Source organism: Hemicordylus capensis, chromosome 5, assembly GCF_027244095.1.
Source record: "Hemicordylus capensis ecotype Gifberg chromosome 5, rHemCap1.1.pri, whole genome shotgun sequence".
Lineage (NCBI taxonomy): Eukaryota > Metazoa > Chordata > Lepidosauria > Squamata > Cordylidae > Hemicordylus > Hemicordylus capensis.
Window position 1 is genome coordinate 259,164,275 of NC_069661.1, and position 18,918 is coordinate 259,183,192.

The 18,918-nt window shown below is 59.5% G+C and overlaps 1 protein-coding gene across 5 annotated transcripts in view; it reads right to left on the reverse strand.

The window, feature by feature from the left end:
- Nucleotides 1-1,628: 1,628 nt before the first annotated feature.
- PRRT4 (proline rich transmembrane protein 4) overlaps nucleotides 1,629-18,918 on the reverse strand; it is a 28,003-nt gene continuing 10,713 nt past the window's right edge. For 3 of the 5 annotated variants that reach the window (XM_053258068.1, XM_053258067.1, XM_053258069.1), the window contains exons 3-4: nucleotides 18,509-18,628; nucleotides 1,629-3,998 (exon numbers count right to left, since the gene is read on the reverse strand). In XM_053258068.1, the coding sequence (XP_053114043.1) occupies nucleotides 2,155-3,998; nucleotides 18,509-18,628 (1,964 nt within the window). In that variant the 3' untranslated portion in view covers nucleotides 1,629-2,154. Of the gene's footprint in view, nucleotides 3,999-15,190; nucleotides 16,785-18,508; nucleotides 18,629-18,918 lie in introns of those variants that run through there. The other 2 variants (XM_053258070.1, XM_053258071.1) reach the window with 2 other exon arrangements.

An 18,918-nucleotide genomic window follows, 5' to 3' on the forward strand; every position in this document is an offset into this window, starting at 1 on the left:
GCGATCTAGTGCTACAGCATTGCAAGTCCATTGCAGAAAAAGAGCTGTATTTTCCCACTGCAGGAGTTGGAGATTCTGGGGTCGTTTTCAAGACAATCCTGCCAAGCAGAAGCGTTTCACCCCTGTGGTAGCGGGCAATCTGGAAAGCGCCCGGTAGAACGCGAATAGTGGCGCAAGGCGCGGCCCAAAGGGGTGCAGATCATGGGCCCATCTCTTCCCCAGCGCCAGGAGCAAAACGGGAAGCAAAGGCCAGGTCGGGGGTGGCCTTTGGTGCTGCTGGGGGTGGGCAGGAGCTGCTGGGGGTGCCGGTTGTGGCGGCAGAGGAGGAGGTGCCTTGGGCCCCTGCTGAATCCCAAGGGTGCTCCTTCCCTTGCAGGCCCCCTCCATGTCCATCTCACAAGGTCAGCATGGGGGCTCCAGGGTGCCTGCAAGCTAAGCCTTCTGAACCAGAGCCTCTCCTCCCTGACCCCAGATGTCCTTGGGAGACCTGTGGGAGGAAGGTGCCCTCTGCGCATGACCAGAGGAACCCTCCTTTTCGTGGCGGACACCACATTTAGCTCACATCCAGAAAGGGTCCCCAGGCTCTTCCTGGCCGGGATTCTCCCTCCCTCCCTCCCTCCCTCTGCCGCACACGCTCAGCACTGCCAGGCAGCCTGGCCCCAGTTCCACTTGCTCAGCAGAGCAGACAGAACCACCTAATTCTCCACAGCCTGGAGGAAAGAGGCCCTCCTCCCCTGAGCCCCCAGTGGGGAAACTGGGTCTTCCAGCCAGATCAATGCCCTCAATCAGGGGCTGGAGAGTGGGCGGCCTGCAGGGGGGGGGAGGGGAGCAGCAGGGCGGGGAAGCCGGTTGCTTGCCAGTCCAGGGGGATGCTGCTGCTGCTGCTGCTGCTGCTGCTTCTCCTGGCCCTTGGAAGAGCTGCATGCTGGAAGGGGGCTTCTGCTGGAGGCCCCACTCCTGGGGGCCCCTTTCCTCTTCCTCCTCCTCCTCCTCCGTTGGCTCCTCATTCAGGGAGGCTCCTCCTGCCTTTGGCTTTCAGCAGATCATGTCTGAAGAATCCTCTGCCCTGTTGTATGGCCCTGAGGGGTGGGGGTGGGGGCAGGGGGGGCGTTTTGGAGAGTGGGCCTTTCATTCTGCCTTCTAAACAATGACTGGCGGGGACAGAGAAGCCGCCAAGGAGCCCAGCCAGGCCAGCAGGCGTCCCCCTCCCCGTTCTGTGCTGCTCAGAGCCATTCATCAGGTAGAGCTGCATGGTTAACCACACATCTCTGCCTGAGCCGAACAGCCAACCTGCAGGCAGCATGGGCGGGGGGGGGGGAGAGGAGCAGGTGGGGTTCCGGGAGCGAGAGGCAGCTGGGCCTCCTTTGGCTGTGCCCCCCACTGGTTCGGACGGGCCACTTCTGGCTAATGCAACTCGGGGGCTAGAGTGTAGTGATGTTTGCCGGTGGGGGTCCTCCGTGGCCCACCCGGCCAAGCCTGCCCAAAGCGGGTGCCAAAGGACGTGGCTGTTTCCCCGCTGGGTCTGGAGCCCCCCCCCCCCCGAAGCCTTGGAGGTTGCTGGGACTGGAAGGCTCCTCCTGCCCCCCCCCCCAGCGGCCCTTCCCAAGGAGGAATCCCAGAGGCCGCGGTCCATAAAATATCTTTATTCATAACTTAAGGGTTCAAACTCTGCCCCTCGCCTTTCCTCCCTCCCGGCCCTGGCTGCGGGGGGGGGGGGGGAACCACCACCCTTCGCTTGGGATTCAGTGACACAGAACTGGGGGGGTATTCACTTCCGTTGCTACTAACAGGGGCAAAATCTTGTTGCAGACAAGCGGGGGGGGTGAGTGGGGGGGAGCAGCCACCCCCTTCCTAGCAGAGACCTCAGCAGAGCCGGGGGGGGAGGGAGGGGCGTGGGCGGCAGCAGCGGGGCCTGGCCTTCCTGTGGAGCTGGGCAGGGCAGGCATCTCATCCCCCCCCTTCCTGCTGGAAGCAGATCCCTGGGGCTCTGCAGGTGTTCAGGAAGGCCCACGGGGAGTTGCCCCAGAGCCAAGACCAAAGGCGTCCCCCCTCCTCACAGCCGCGAGCAGTGCCCCCCTGCAGTGCCCTGGCCATGGTCTGCCTGGGCCGTGGGGGGTGGGGGTCTCCCCTCCACTGAGGTCCAGCCGGCAGCCCCTACAAGTCGATGGTGTCGCTGCTGACACTGAGGGCGTCAATCTGCCGGCAAACATCCATGAATTCCTCCTGCAGGAGCGCGGTGTCTGCTCCGGGCTGCGGCCCCAGGGAAGAAGCCAGGGACTCCTGGGAGACGGGGCCCCGAGCCCAGTACTGGCGGCCTGGGGGTGGGGGGGAGCGAGGGGGGCTGCTGCCGGCCGTGGAGGTGCCTTGCCCGGGGCTGGAGCCGAGCGCCAGGGTGGAGGCTTCGGTGGCGGAGTGCCGGCCAGGAGAGCTGGAGCAGCTGCTGCCCCTCCAGTGGCCGGGGCTGGTGTGGGGCCCGCTGGTGTCCCCCAGAGAGGGCCCCCCCTCCGCCTGGGACGAGGAGGCAGGGGCCAACTCCAGGCAGGAGGCGGTGCGGCAGAAGTCACTCTCCAGCCACGGCCCCCTGGCCAGGCGGAGGGAGAGGGGGCTGGAGGCATAGAGGGCGCCGCTGCCGCTGCCCCCCGGGAAGAGGCCCTCGCTGCACAGGGCCTCGTCGATGCTGCGCCGCAGATCAATGGGCGAAGGGGGGCGGAAGTCGGCCGTGGGGTCGTTGGCGTCCAGGGCAATGCTGGGCAGGGACGGGGCTCGGGCCTCGGGACGGCCCCAGCCAAGCTGCCCCCCTCGGGGGTCTCCGGCGGGCAGGCCGTAGAGCGGCAGGTAGTCCGACTCGCTGCGGGTGATGGTGTCGCAGACCACGAGCTTCTCGTGCTGGTTCAGGGCCCACTGGCAGTTGCCGGGCAGGATGTGGCTCTTGGCCACGGCGTGGCCCGGAGAGAGGCAGAGGAGCTGGCCGCAGCACCGGCAGCCAGCCTCCCGGGGGGAGCAGAAGGCCGGGCAGAGGCCCAGCAGAGCCAGCGGCAGGCCCAGGCCCGCCTCACAGAGCCGGCCCGCCAGCTGCAGCCCCCACCAGGCCCAGGGCCCAAAGAGCTGGGGGCGCAAGCCATAGCCCAGGGCGTGCAGGATGGCGTAGGTGTGGAGGGCCGCGCTCAGCAGCCCAAAGGAGGCTGCCGGCAGGGCTGTGCAGGCGGCGCGGCGCCACTGGCGGGCACTGGCCAAGGGGCAGCGGCAGGCCGGCAGCGTGCTGCTCTTGAGGTCGTAGGCCTGGGCGGTCTCCCCCCGCGCCAGGCAGAAGAAGACCAGGAAGGAGGCGGAGAGGACGGCGGCCAGGAGGGCAAACAGCCCCCGGGAGGCCAAGAGCAGGAAGGGGAAGTGGGGCAGCAGGTCGGCAGCCAAGGCGGCCCCCGTGGCCACAGAGAAGTGCAGCAGCAGCAGGGCCCCCAGCAGGCAGGAGTGCCGCCGGCCGCCGGAGCGGGAGAGCTTGAGGCAGGGGCGCCGCGAGAGCAGCAGGAGGGTGGCGGCCAAGGCCGAGGTCAGGCAGGGCAGCGCCAGCTCATGCAGCAGCCGCACGGCCAGGGCCGGGAAGAGCTCCAGCTGCCCACAGGCCTCCCCGAAGAGCAGCACGGCCCGGGCCCCCCCGGCCCCCAGCAGCAGCAGGTGCAGCAGGGCCAAGAGGGTGCAGCCGGCCGGGCAGCAGCAAGGCAGGGCCAGCAGGGCCAGCAGAGAGAGCAGGGCCAGCAGGGCAAAGAGGGCGCCGGCCCCAAAGAGGTGGGCCTCCCACGCCGGGCCCCACTCGGCCAGAGCGGTGTTCCAGTCGGCATGCAGAGGCACAGAGAGAGGCTGGGCTGGCAGCAGGGGCGAGCCGGGCTGCTCGGGCAGGGGGGAGCTGCAGTCTTCTGGGTGGTCCAGCAAGCAGCCTGGCAGAGCGACCAAGGTGCCCCCACTGCCCCCGGGCGAGGCAGGCAGGCTGATGGACTCCGGCCCTGCAGGGACAGAAGAAGAGAGGGAGCCTCAGTTTGGGGCTGGCACTGACACTTTGGAGACCTCAGAAGGCCCACGGGAGGCACACACCCCCCACACACCCCCACCCACGGTGAAAGGAGAAGACTCCAAAGCTGGCCATTCTGCTCACTCGCTTCGGAGAAGCAGTTTTATAAAGCCTGATCCAGAAGAGAAAACCTCCAGTCCCTGGGGAATCAGAATCTGCTTGCAGACGCCATTTGCAGGGCCAGCATGCTGTTGGAAATGACTTGCCGAGCAAGCAAGAGGTTGCTGGTTCGAGTCCCCGTTGGTCTGTTTCCCAGACTAGAGAAACACCTATCTCAGGCAGCAGCGATAGAGGAAGGTGCTGGAAGGCATCATTATCTCATACTGCGCCGGAGGAGGCCATGGTCAACCCCTCCTGTATTCTACCAGGAAAACCACAGGGCTCTGTGGTCACCAGGAGTCAACACCAACTCGAGGGCACAACTTTACTACAAGACTAGCTCTCCTCCCTCTACATGAAACCCTGCAGAGCAGACACTGCCAGCCAGTGTAGACAACCCTGAGCTAGCTGGACCAATGGCCTGACTCTGCAGGAGGCAACTTCTCGCTCTTCTGTCTTTTGCCTTCTCAGAGCTAGTTCAGACAACACTCTTGCTGCAAATCAAGTGCAGGCCAGAAGGGTCTGTTTGAGTTGTGCAATTGCAGGGAGGGGAGGGGTGGGGTGGGGTGGACATCTGTGAGATCAGGGCTCCTTTTCCATGACACACTAGAGTAACCAGACAAATGCCCCAAAGAGCTATTTTCCCTTCTCTGCCCCCTTCCTTGAGCATTCAGCAGCCTAAGAAAGAGTTCTGGGTATCTCCAAAGTTGCACCATACAGTTCAAATGTGAGTTGGCCCACGTAAACACTACCTCCTGGGATGTGCATCTTCCCCCTCGGCAAACACTACCTGAACCTGCAGCCAGCCAGGCAGAGCCTGTCCTTGTTATCTCCTCTTCAGCGGATATGGCTCAGCAAATACCAGCTAATCCTTCTTCAGGGGCTCCAGGTAGGCAGGGAAAGAGCAGCCTCGTGGGGTGGGGAGGGTCATGGGAGAGAGGCCGGAGGGGAGAAGCGTGGCTGTGTAGAAGGCCGCTCCTTAGTCATGGCGAAATGAGTCACGATCACACACCACGGGCATCGGCAAGTGAGTCATGGCTAGTGTGAATCCCATTTGTTTCCATGACTAAAGGATCTGAGCCCCACCCCAAAGGTTTGCCTGGGCAGGTGCCAGCTTTGTGCCCTCCTGGGCTTTGGCCCTGCCGGGAAGTGTCCTGGGGCAAAGGGCCATTTCTCTCCCCCTTCCCTGGTCCACTTGCCTGGAAGGGAAGGAAGAAGCAGGACCCACCGGTGGGGGGAGCTCAGCACTTCCGCTCCTGGGCGTCCGTCCTTCACAAACACACAGCAGGCTTAACCACCAGGCTTTACTGCAAACTCCAAGTTGCCCCCCCAAAGTGGACTTTTTAAACCCCAGATATCAATTGGGCTACAGTCCGACGCGCAATGAAACCCCCGAATTGCGTGTGAAGGGCTCCCCTCCATCGTGCGCAGGAAAATCTGCCGGATACGTGAACCCACTGCAGCCCCAGCTCCATTCCGGAGGAGAGGCCAGCTAAAGGGCTTTCAGATTCAAAGCCCTGTGTGGGAACCGCCCTGGAGGGGCCACCAGCTCTGGCCAGAGAGAATCCTCCTTTTATCTGATGCAGCCTTTTGCTGTTTTCATATCTTAATTTGTAAACCGCCTTGAATGCCGGTGTCTGCATGGGACAGATGAATAAGAGAGAGCCCTCCCTCATCCCTTTCATGATGCTGGCTCCCACCTCAGCAGGGCACACGCCTCAGCCTGGCCAGGCCAGAATGCTGCCCCCCCCCCCCGGTCTGGATGCAGGCACTGAGAGCAACCCGCTCTGCAATGCCCAACTAGGCCAAGGGGGGCCGGCCGCTCGTCACAGCCTGCCGAGTTCCCGCACATCCAGAAGCAAAACGGCGATGCTTCTTTACTCAGGGACGGACGTGGGGAGAAGCCAGGGTTCATCTCGGTCTCTCATCTACTTCCAGCCAAAGGGGGGCTTCAGCAAAGCGCAGAAGGTTTGCAGAATGACGAAACAGACAGGCGGACGCAAAAGCAACTCCGGGGGGGGGGGGCGGGGGCAGCCTTCGTCCTTAGCCGGAGGTGCCGGGCTGCTGGTGGCCCAAAGGACCACATGACCGAAGGCAGGGGTCATGCAGCCCAGGGAGGGCAGGGCCACCAGCTGGGCCTTGCAGCCGTGGAGCTGGAATCAGTAGCCAAGCTGGTCTCTTCTCGACCAAGGAAGCTGCCCTGTGCCGAGTCAGAGCCTTCCTTGGCCCCTCTTGTTCCCAGTGGGGTTGGCCCTCCTGACAGGACCAAGCAGGAGCACTCCACACCAGTCGGCTTCAACATCCACCCGAGTCCCTGAGGCCTGGAAGGACAAGCACTTCCTAACAGCTCTTCCCTCTGGCTGGCTCTCCCCCACCCTGCCCACGCTGCTGTGTTATTGCTCCTGACTGCAGCCCCTCCTCTCCTACTTAATTCCATATACATGGATCCACCTTTCCTTTTTATAGCTATCATTTATTTATTTATTTATTTCATCTCTATACCACCCCATCCAAGAGCTCTGGGCAGTGCGCAACCGGTAAAAATCAGAAATAGACACCATTTAAAACAAACTGCTTAAAACAATGTAAAAACAAATTTAAAACCATTCAGAGCCATTTAAAACCAATCAAGAATACTTAAGAACAATTTATAAACCTTGGAAGACCAGGCCAAACAAGAAAGTCTTCAGGGCTCTCTTGAAGGCCAACAATGAGCCCAAACTAAGGAGATCTGCCAGGAGTGGATTGCACAGGCCCAAGGCAGCCACAGAGAGGGCCCGGGTCCGAGTTGCCACCAGACATGCCGGTGGTAACTGGAGATGGACCTGGGGATCATGCAGAAGAAGGCGCTCTCTAAGGTAGTTCAGGGCTGTCAAGGTGATAACCAGCACTTTGTAGTTTTGCCCAGAAGCATATTGGCAGCCAAAGCAACTTTTTGAAAACAGGTGTAATAATATGGTCTATCCGGGTCACCCAAGAGACCAGTCTGCCTGCCTCATTTTGAAGTAATGGAAGTTTCCAAACAACGTACAAAGGCAGCCCCACATAGAGAGCATTGTAATGGGAGGCTACCAGCTGATGCACCATTTTGAGATTGTTCTCTTCAAGGAATGGACACAGCTGTTGAATCAACCGAAGTTTTTGGAAAGTGCTCCTGGCCACAGCCTCCACCTGGGATACCAGAGTGAGGCCTGGATTCAAGAGCACTCCCAAGCTGCGTACCTGTTCCTTCCGGGGGAGTGTAGCCCCATCCAGCACAGGAAGATCTAACTCATCCCTCAAATTCCGATCCCCCACAATGAGCACCTCGGTCTTGCTTGGATTCCGCTTCAATTTGTTGTCCCTCATCCAGCCCATTACTGCCTGTAGGCAGGCATTTAGGGAGTGAATGCCATTTCCTGATGATGATGATGAAGATAAGGAGAAATAGATTTGGGTGTCATCAGCATACTGATATCATTCTGCATCTGTTATAACATTGACATAGGGCTGCAGGGAAGGCAGTAACGCACCTGCCTTCCCTGGCAGATGAGCAGCAGCCATGGTTGTCTTTGCTGTGCCACGCACCCCCTCCCACTCCCAGATGCTCGCATTAGAGCATTTGCCGCGCTCGGCGCAGCCACTGCTAGGAATGTCAGCAGGCTGGAGAGAAGCCTTTTAACCCAGCAGTGATGGTTCCTGTGATTGCCTGCCAAGGTTAAATGAACCTCAGGTCCGTTTTACCTCAGCTAAAGGTTGGGGTTAAAGGTTGGGTTGGGTGGGAGAGCAGCACTGGGATGGGGCTCGCTCCCCATGCTGCACAGGAGCAGTCCAAGCACCCAGGCCGGGCTGCCCTAGCTTGGGTTGGGCTGCTTGTGTAAATAGGCTTATCATCTCTTAGGCGGTGTGGTCTCTGAACCTGTCTACCTACCTGAGTCCTGATCCGTTTAGCTAGAGGAGGAGAGGTCATTCCTTCCAGGCGAGGGCTGGCGTCTGAAGGAGACCAAGATGAGCCTGCCATCCTCTTGTGCACCTGGGCAGGGGTATCCGGATTGACTCCAGCTGGAGATTCAAATCGTGGAGTGGAGTCCTTTCCCTCCTGGAGTGGCCTCCCCTCACTCTCTCCAGCTGCTTCCACTCTAGGCTGGCTGCTGCTCCACAAGTGTCTTCAATTTCTTCTCAAGATGTGGCAGTCCGGAGGCATCACCTCAAAGGATCGTGTGTTCACTTGTCTTTGGACCTCAGCTTTCTGCCACTCTTTATTCTGTTGGCCCATTGGTGGGATCCGAACTTGCTCACCCATTTGGAGTTTGGGTCAGTCCTTGGGTGACTTCTTGTAATAAGGGGCTGGTCCTTATTTCTGTTCTGTTCAAAGTTCAACTCATCTGCTGCGGCCCTCTGGCTATAGTAAGTCGCTTTGCACAGGCAGTAAAAATTCTGTCCATAGACCCATCAGACCCTGTGTTGGGCTCCTGTTCAATCTTTGTGAATGGTTGTTTTGGTGGTCCAGGATGGCTAGATATGCATCAGTCCCAGGTTCCTTGGCTTTAGTCAGAATTCTCTTAGCCATTTTGACAGCGGATTCCCATTACTCTTGGGATAAGCAGGTAAAGTTGTCTGGTGATCAAATTCCCATTGAGTCTGAAATGCTCTGAATTCTGCCAACGCAAATTGTGGTCCATTATCTGAGAACAGAGTATCTGCTATTACTTAGCAAGCAAAATGGCACTTTAGTTGCTCTATTATTGTCTGAGATGTGGTAGTGGATCTATCTCCCCCAAACTGGAGTAATAGTCTACTAGTGTAATATTGCAGAGATGATAGCTCTGTGTTACCCCAGAAAAGAATCCCATCGTGAACACTGAGCTCCTCCCTCATTGCCGAGTAAGGTACTGCCTCTCCAGGGAGTTATTGGCACAGGGCTTCATGCTGCGGGGTAAATGTTGAGCTAAGCCACTTCGAAGGACACTCGCAGCATGGAGGGAAGCAGCCCCTCCCTGCTGCTCTTGGGGTTGCTTTTGATGCAAGTTCACATAAGTGTTTTCCTTCTAGCCAATGGGAGGGGAGAGAGCTTTCTAAAGAGCTATATCTGCATTTCTAAAGAGAGTATCCCTCTTATCATGCTAATGATTCTACTTCAGTACCTCTCCTTATTTGCTTATTTGCTGGGTTTTCAGAAAAAGTAGCTTAAAACCAGCATTTTAAAAACCAGGAAATATGCCAAGATAAGCTAGAATTCGCAAGACAAAGCCCGACATGTGTGTGGAGTTGGTCCAAGGATCGTGAAGGGACTTTGGAGTAAGTCTGGCTGGTGTGTGAACACACACTCTCTCTCCCGAAGGAGATTCGGGGTAGAAGCCCTGTCTGTCAAGCCTGCTGGTAGTTCATTCTTTTGCTCTGGCCAACCCTCAAAGATAACATGCTTGACTATCTGTAGGCTCTTTTCCTGGGCTGTGCCTTCCTGTATTGCCTGCAAATGGGGATGAGAAATGGGTAGATACTGCAACGTATTTATTGATTCTATGTCCTTCTCTACTGAACTCACTGCACTGGCCTTTCTGAGGTAAGCTCTGCTTAATGTGTCTGCCAGTAAAAGAAATTGGCCTGGTGGTACTGGAGATGCACATCATAGTTCTGAAGCCGTATGAGCATTCTCTGAAGCCTCTTTGGGGCACTCAGTAATGGCTTCTGCACAATGGTTTCCAGTGGCTTATGGTCCGGTTGGACATGCTCAGTCTGCCCGGTCACAGTGACCAGCTAGCCCTTTGCAAAACTTTGCTAGGTACTTTGCCACTCCTAAGGATCTGGAGACTCCGTTCACATCCACGGGTCCTGGCATCTGCTGAACTGTTCAGCTTTTCTGGGATCAGTTTTCTGCTGTCAACAGATGTCCCGTGTAAGGCACTTCCTTGATTCTTAGTCTGACCTTGTCTGGGTTCAGTCTAATATTGCTTTCCCTGCATTGCTCCAAAAAGAGGCTCCATTTTGGGTCATGATCCCTTGCTGCATCTATTTCTCCATCTCCTTCTCCCACAGTTAGGATGTCCTCCACAATGATCTTTAGGCCTGGGATATATATTCTCTGGCTCCTGGTTCAGCCTGTGCTGGCACACTTCTGGAGCAGGGCCTTCGCCCCCTGGCATCCCGAGCCAACGGGGTCTGCCAAAAGGAGCTGCAAAAGTGGTCACAGAACTTGAATCCGAGTCCAGCTCGATATGCCAGAATCCATTTTTTTACACATCAAATACGGAGGACACTTTTCGCTCAGGACCATACATCATCTTCAATGGTAGGCAGTGGGTAATGGCTGTACTTTCGCGTTCAGTTTAGGGTCAAGACCCACCATCTGCACTTTTCCTGAGGGTTTTACAATGTGACCAGATCCATGCTGTGCTGGTGTCTACTGGGGCAATGATGCCTCTCACTTGTAGGCTGGCAAGTTCCTGCTCCAGTGATTCTGCCGGTGCTAGAGGAACCCTTCACTTTGGGGTCCTCCTCGCTAGTTCTACCCTGGGACCTACCTCAGTTTCCTGCCAAGCATCTTTCACCCTGATTTGTTGCCAGATTTGGCTTTTTAAAGCCAAATTCTGGGTTACGGCCCATTTGACCCACGAGTATACCCCTTAGGTTCTGGCAACAAGTACGCGTGCGCGCGCACACACACACACACACACACAGAGGCAGTATCGGCTCCACGGTCAAGGCTTTGCTCACTGGTCTGCACTGCATTCAAAGGAGGCTGACCTTGTTGTGCTGGAACCGGCTGCATGGCTGGCACAGCTTCACCCCCCAGGCAGCCGAGGTTTGTAGGCCTCTTCTTTCATAACAACACATGCTAAGGGACAGAGCTTACTCTTCTTTGGCTTGCAAACCTTACTTCCACCCTTGCCTGCCGGCTTCAGGGTACTCCTGTTGTACAGAACAAGCAACCGGCCGCCGGGTCCAGTCTCCGCCTGTTTCTCCGCCAGTGACCCTGGCAGCCCGTTGCAGGCGGCTCCACAATGCAGTGGATTTGCTTAGCAGCGCAAGGGCCAGCCAGGGGTGGTGCAGGCCCTGTCCCCGAGCCAGCCCCCCCACTCCACACACGCCAAGATTCGGCGGTCCCAAGGTCAGGCTTAGGACATCCTCACCGCCGTCAGATTCACCACCATCCTGCACTGCCTTCACTCCTAGGCTCTGAGATTGTTTAAGGCTTCTGCATGGACTATACGACCTTGGAGGAGAAAAGGGGAGAGAGATTTGCACGGGCTCTGCTTTAGAACAGTCACTCCAGTGGCTATTGCATTCCAAGCCAGAAGGAAGCAGTGGGACATTCTGGTTCCCGCCTATAAGGCAGGATAGCAGCTTCACTCTTCCTCTCCCCGTAAGGCTAGCTAGGTCCAGACACAGTCCAGACTTCTCTCCCCAGCGCTTCCATGCCTGGGCAGCAAAGTCCAGGGGACATGGACAAGGTTGACTCAGCCTTCCATCCTTCCGAGGTCGGTAAAATGAGTACCCAGAATGTTGGGGGGGGCAATATGCTAAATCATTGTAAACCGCTTAGAGAGCTCCAGCTATAAAGCGGTATATAAATGTAAGTGCTATTGCTATTGCTATGGAGGTTTCAGGCCTCACTCCTTGCTGCAAACGCCCTTCTTGCTGTTCTGTTTGTTCCTGCCGCACTGACTCTGCTGGGTGACCTTCCTAAAGTGCTGCCACCAAGTTCCTAGTGGGGTTGGCACTCATTAGAGGGTCAAGCAGGAGTATACCGTCGTCCCGAGCCTATTACGGTTTTCCCAATCGTGGATTTGAGTATCCGCGACTGGGAAATTGTGACTGCGCTCACCCGAGTATCAGCGGTTTGGCAGTTTTCTTTTGAAATTCCGGGGGGGGGGGTAATTTTGGGAGGTCATTTCCAGGGGCACGGGGGGATGGGGGGGGATTGGGGGGTCATTTCTGGTGGTCAGGGGGGATTCTTTCCATTTTGTACCTTTTTCCGGCTGCTGTGCGACCATGATGCCCCACCCCCAACCTCCTGTTTTGAAATCAATCGCTCTCCAACCGTGAATTCGCCAACTGCCAGGGTTTCCAGGAACAGAACCCTCACGGCTGGCAAGGCACGACTGTATAACCACAGACTTTTATGAGAGAAGCCCACTTGTTTTATTGCGGATATTATGTTTTGACGCCTTTACTGTAAGCCGCCCTGAGCCGCAGTGTGCTGGAGGCACGCGGGATATAAATATTTGAAATAAACAGCCATCCGAGTCCCTCCTGCTGTTCCTACTTCATTCGGTAATAACAAGCACTTCCCAGCAGCTGTTGTTCCCTAAGTCTGTACCTGCCAGAAGGAGAGCTGGTCTGGTGGTCGCCAGCAGGACTTGTCCCCTTAAGCTCAGCAGGGACCACCCTGGTTGCATATGAAAGGGAGACTAGAAGTGTGAGCAGCACTGCAAGAGATCCCCCTCAGCAGGGGATGGAGCTGCCGCTCTGGGAAGAGCATCCAGGTTCCCGGTTCCCTCCCTGGCAGCATCTCCAAGATAGGGCGGAGCGAGCTTCCTGCCTGCAACCTTGGAGGAGCTGCTGCCCGTCTGGGTAGACAATACTGAGTTAGATGGACCAAAGGCCTGACTCCCTGTGTTCCTATGCCCCCCTTGTGTTGTGTTGCTGTGTTCCTGTTCCTGACTGCTGCCCCATTGATTGACACACCTCTAGCTCAGCACTGTCCCCACTGACTGGCAGCGGCTCTCCCAGGTTGCAGCATCCGGGGTCGCTGGCAGCCCTACCTGGAGATGCAGCCAGGGAGGGAACCGGGGAGCTTCTGTGTGCCCAGCAAGCAAAGGCTCCTCTACCACTGAGCTCCAGCCCCGCCCCGATGGCCGAGGCAGCCGGGACTGAAGCGCCTCAAGACCTTCTTCCAACTCTGGGGCTCCTCCTTTCCCCAGCGTAGTAAGCTTCCTGTGGCCGCCTGCCCCTTGCACCTCTTGAAGGGACTCACTGGCTCTACAGTCCCCCCACCCCACGGACTCTCTGCCTCTCTCTCCAGGGGGCTGATGCAGCCCCCGGCCTCTCCCACCTGCCCTTGCCACCAGTTCTGATGGCTCCTTTTGATGAGCATGTAGAGAAAAGAAGAAGAGGCGCGGCTGTCAATTCCTTCAATGGGAATGCTGTGAAATGCCCTTAAAAAAACCCAAAACTGCCAATAAAACAGCAGAAGAGGGGGAGGCGGAGAAAAGAAAAAGGGACCCTGACTCCTGGCTGCTGCTGCTGGTGGCCCAGAAGAGCTCCCAGCTGGGCTGCCACCAAGCCACCACCAGCCGGGGCGGGGCGGGGCGGGGGGGGGCTGGTCCCCGCCATCCCTGGCCCGGAAGGAGGCCCGCATCTCCTTGCAGGCATCTCTGTTTCCATCCAGCTGAGCAGGGAGGTCAGTGGCGGGCGGGGCAGGCAGAGAGCCCTGTCTGCGGCAAGGATGAGCTCTGCCTGGCCCTGTTTGCAGAGCGCCCCCCCCCCAGGGGCCAGGAACCAGGGCAAACACCGCTCCAGACAAGGCACACACAGACACAAGCTGCTGTCGCCTCCCCCCGCCCCTGGCTGCCAGCCCAGCAAGAGAGGCCTGTACGCCTCAGGGGCAAGCTCTCCTCTCTTCTCTTGCCACCAGCCGAGGTAGACAAGGCACTGGGTGGGGGTGAGGCCCCCCGAAGGAGGAGGGAGGAAATCCCCCCCCCAAAAGCCCAGCTACATGTTGAACTTCAGCATCCCAGCCAGAGGTTCTGGTGGCTGAGCCAGAATCTGTGTTGCTTGTGGCGGGCAGCCCCTTGCCAGTCGCTGGAAGAAGAAACCCCTTCAGCCACCCCTTGAGGAAGAGGGAGGGGGCATCACCAAGGCAGGCAGCCCTTCCGCCAGGCAAGGTCACCTCTAGTCTGTCAAGGGCTACTGGGCTGGTGGCTGTGGGCCCCCTCCAGCCTCCGAGGCAAGATGCCGCTGCTACATCCCAGACGGCAAGCCCTCAACCCCTCCCTGCCTGGGGGCTCCCCAGAGGCGGCATCTGGTGGGAGCCACTGTGGGAAACAGGAGGCTGGACTGGAGGGGCCTCCTTGAGGGGCCTGATCCTGCAGCAGGGCTCTTCTTCGGTTCTGTTAAGCAACCGATGGCCATGGTTTTTTAAGCAGGCTTTTGTTCCCTTGCCCCAACTGACTGAGGATCTTGCTGTGATTTACACACGTATGTTCATTTTATTGCTGGCTGCTAATATTAAGTATATATACAGCAATTCATTGCAATATACTGCAATATATTGTTGTATTTGAATACTTTCTACTGGTTTTGATTATGCATGCATGCTGCCTCGGATTTTTTTAAAGCAAGGTTGGATAGTAATCTTCTAGTTAGAGAGAGAGAGCCAGCCAGCTCCCTCTTGAGCCCCAGAGTTCTTCTCCGGGAGACAAAACCACCAGGCTCTTTGGCCCAGGCAGGTCGCAGCGGCTTGCTGGGTGCCCTGGCCTCTTCTGTACGCTCTCCAGACTGAAGGCATCCTCCCAGCCGGCCGGCCGGCCAGCCCTCTGCACAGGGGTGTAGCAAACGTGGCCATGACCGTCAAGCCCGGGGAGTGAGCTGGCCAGGGGGCAGCTGCTGCATCACCCCCAGGGGCACTCAGGTGGTAGTGCCCCACCTCCTCTCACCTCCCCCTGGGGCAGGCAGGGGGCCGCCGGTCACCTCTGGGCACGCGGCTGGTTCCTCTCTCAACTCCTCCCCACTCTGAGCGCTGACTGCCGGGCACCAAGGCAGATTGAGTTCTGAGAACGGAGAGCTGGTCTTGTGGTCACAATCATGAATTGTCCTCTTTGCTAAGCAGGGTCCACCCTGGTTTGCATCTGAATGGAAGACCACACGTGTGAGCACCGTGCTCTCTTTTTCCGGAGGGTAGCCGCTGCACAGGACCCCAGAGCCCTGGAAAACGCAGCAGGACACGGAAAGGAAGGAGCAGCCATGGAGTCTGGGCTAAAGCCAAAATGCTTTTTACTCTCCAAGGCGACACCCCCTGCCTCGCCCCCCGCCCCCCCCGATTTCTGGAGCACCCCTCCCAGCGGAAAGCCAGCAGTGGCCACTTGGCCCTGGGCAGCCCCCGGAGCTCATGCCTTCCGGACTGGCAGCGGCTGGAGCAGGCAGCTCTCGATGTACTCGAAGATGGTGTAGGGGTCCTGGTCGGCGTTGATGAAGAAGGCGTCCTCGTAGTACTCCTCCAGCTCCCCGGCCTGCCGGTTGTAGAAGTCGGTCTTCAGCTCCAGGCGCTGGGGGGCGTCCCGGGGGTTGCGGCGCAGGCGGCGGTGCACCTCCTCCTCGGTGGGCGGCTTGAAGATGCTGTGGTACCTCTCCCCCGAGACCGGGTCGGTGGTGCGCTGGCAGACGCGCTGCATGGCCACCTCCAGGGGCAGGTGGAGGAAGAAGACCCGGCTGGGCTCCAGGCCGGAGCGCTTCATGAGGTCGGCCTGGTCCACGTCGCGGGGGAAGCCGTGCAGCACCCAGCCGAGGGCCAGGCAGTCCTTCTGGGTGAGCCGCTGCTTGAGGACCTGCAGGGCGATGCTGTCGCGCACGGGGAAGTCCTGCTCCAGGAAGGGCCGGACCAGCTCCCCCACCGCCGTCTGGTCGGCCACCTTCTCCCGCAGCAGCTCCCCAAAGCAGACGCTGACCAGCTCGTACTTCTGGGCCAGCAGCGCCGCCTGCAAGCGCTTGCCACTGGCGGGGGGGCCCAGGAGCACGACGCGGGGGGTGAAGGGGGCATTGGAGCGCGGGCGGCTCTGCACGAAGCTCAAGGCTTGGGCAAAGACGTCCGCGCAGGGCTGGTCGGCGTTGATGGCCTTGTGGGTCCCTGGGTACGTCCGGAGAATCCCAGGGAGGTTGCGGTGGCTCTCCAGCAGGCGTCTGGTGGTGGCCTGCTCCGAGATGCCTTCCGGCACCACCAAGCGCTTCTGCACGGCAAAGTCAACGGGCCAGTCAAAGGTGGTGTGGTAGACCTCCTGGGTGATGGGGTCCAGCAGCTTGCCCAGGTTCCTCTCGACCAGCACCGTGTCCGGGGCAAAGAGCACCACCACATGCCGGGGGGCGATGCCCCTGGTCTGGAGAAGCAGGCCCTGCTCCCTGGTCTCGGGAAACCCGTCCAGCACCCACCCCGTCTTCACACACTCCGCTTCGTTCAACTGGTCCTCCAGGAGGGCAGCCCACAGCTCGTCAGGGACCCTCTCCTTGCGGGCCTGGTAGGCCATGGCCTCCTCGGACCGCTTGAGCTGCTTGTTCTGCACCAGGTCCTGCGGACAAAGGTAGGCAGCACGGAGGTGTTTGCAGAGCCAGCGGGCAATGGTGGTCTTACCAGAGGCAGGTGGCCCCACCAGGAAGACCCTGGGCACCTCGGCATCATCCTTCTTCAGGTGGCTGATCATGAAGCCCACGGGGTCCAAAGGCTGGTGCATCAACAGAGCCTCCATCAAGCTCTGCATGAGCTGGAAGATCTGGTGCTTCTCGGCATACAGCGCCATTGCAGGAGGGGCCGTGTGGGGCTTGCCCGTGGCATCCATCTCTCCCGGCGGCTGCCTGCCCTGGCCAGATTCCGAAGCAGAACTCGCATTCCAAGGTGTCCCAGCAGCGCCTGTGATGTCACTATCCACGGACACTGTGCACGGAATGCACACCCTTGCTCCCAACTCTTGGAGCGTTGTGCCAGCCATGGGATGGATGCAGACAACCCCTGACTGCCCACATGTCCCAGGGCCGCGGTGGCCACCTGTAGTGAGCTGAGCTGAGCTGGGCCTCTGTGGAGCTGCCACAAAGAAGCACCGCGCACCCTCCCAAGCACGGCCTAGCTCCAAAATGACAGAGCCCGGTGTGGGGAGGGCAATGCCTCACCAGCACCGACGGGCCGGTGGCTCGAAGAGGGAGCCTTTCGCTGGAGTTAGAAAGCACATCTTGGGGTCATTTCCCACAAAACCCTCGCCACCCCTGTCAGTCCAACACAACACCATCTTTGCTTTTGAAATAAACGCATTTTCTCGCTCAGCTAGTTATGGGGTGAACGGGCCATTTGGAGCAGCTCAGTGAGAGATCTGTGAAGCTGCCACATTTTGGACCTCCAGTCCAACCCACCCCACGCCACAAGCGGAGAGCAGGAGGAGGCGGGGCTTCCTTGGGAAGCGGGCGGGGCTAGTGATGGGTCTCTGGCTCCATGGGGGAGGTCCTGCCTGCCACCCACCCCTCGGGCACCGCCCTAGCTTGCGAAGCCCTCAGCCCTGCTGAGCCTCCAGAGAGGATGCTTGCGAGAGGCGGCTGGGGTGAGCTGGGGGGCCCCGAGGGAGGGAGGGGGGTCTGTCCTTGTCCTTGTCCGGGCCCCAGCCCCTCAGGCTGCTCTGGGTGATGCCTCTGAGGAGCTGGAGTGGCAGGGTCACCTGGGGGCACGGCTCTGCCAGGCTCTGGGTCCTTGGAATGGCAGCAGTCGGAGACCGGGATGGAAACGCCACTGGACGCCCCTCGGCCAGGATGGGCAGGGCTCCGCCAGAGGCACGGCCGGCCGGCAGCAGCCCAGGCAGCTCCTCTGAAGGGTGGGGGAGACCTGCTGGGTCTCCCCTCGATCTCAGCAGTCAGGAGGTGCGTGGCGCAAGGGGGCTGGGGGCCTTGGGGTGCCAACTGATGCCGCCACGCAGGGCGCCCACGCTGCAGCTACATGTGGCCCAAGAGCGGGGGGGGGCAGCATTGCTCGCCATGCTGCAGGGGACCCATCCTGGGAATGTGCTGCAAAGGCTACTCTTTCCCCACTCAAAAGGGCACCTCTAGACCAAAGCCCTCCAGAAACTCTTCTCCAGCTGGGGACTTCTCAAGTGGGTGCTTCCCGCTTGCCTTGCTGCAACCAGAGGCAGTCAGCAAAGAAGCTTCCTTCAGCCGGAGACAGTCGACTGGGCACCAGGCAGGTTTGGGAGGTGCCCCTTGCAATGGGGCAGCTTGTATTTGGGAAGCTCAGCTCCAGGCTCCCAGGAACGCAGATGGCAGCTCAGGAAATGTCCCCCCCCCCGCTCCCACCACTGCCCTGCTGGCCACACTGATCACAGCAAGGGCCAAAGTCATGCTGGGGGGGGAGAGGGAGGGGGCAGGCCTTAGCAGCAGCAGCAAGAAGGGGGAAGTGCTGGGGGAGGGTCTCTTCGCCTCCTCCCCAGCTCAAGCAGGGAGGCTGGGAACTTGGGGGGCCTGCCCCTGCCACTCGGCCAGCCAGGTCCTGCCACATCCCCGGCCCTCCCTGGACTGGCCAAGCCTGTTCCTCCCAGCCCCCCTTCCCAGAAGACAGCCGCCTGGCTGACTCCTTCTCTCCCGGAGAGAAGGGCCCCATAGCCGACCCTCCAGCAGGCTCACCTGGCTCCAAGGCCCCCACCGGGGTCGGTCGGGAGTCCCCGGGTTGCTGCCTGGCACCGCCGGTGGCATTTCCCTCTGGCGGCCCCCACACCTCTGGGGGCAGAGTGGATCCGAGGAGGCCTGGCAGGGTCCAAGAAGCACAAGGGGGGCTCACGGAGGCAGCTCAGCCACATCTGGGCCCCCACTCGCCCCGCCCCAGCAGCTGGATCCCCACCAAGCACCGCTTGCCCTGCTCCCCCTCTCCTCCCCCACCCTCCCCTCGTGTCAAGGCTGGCAGCAGCCCCCCTTCCCCGCCCTGCTTCTGCCCGGGAGCGGGGCCTGCTTGGTGGTGGGTCCTCCTCTCCCCTCTGGAATCTGCCTGAGGAAGTGTCAGCACCTGCCCCACTCAGACCCCCGGCGTAGCCTTTTCC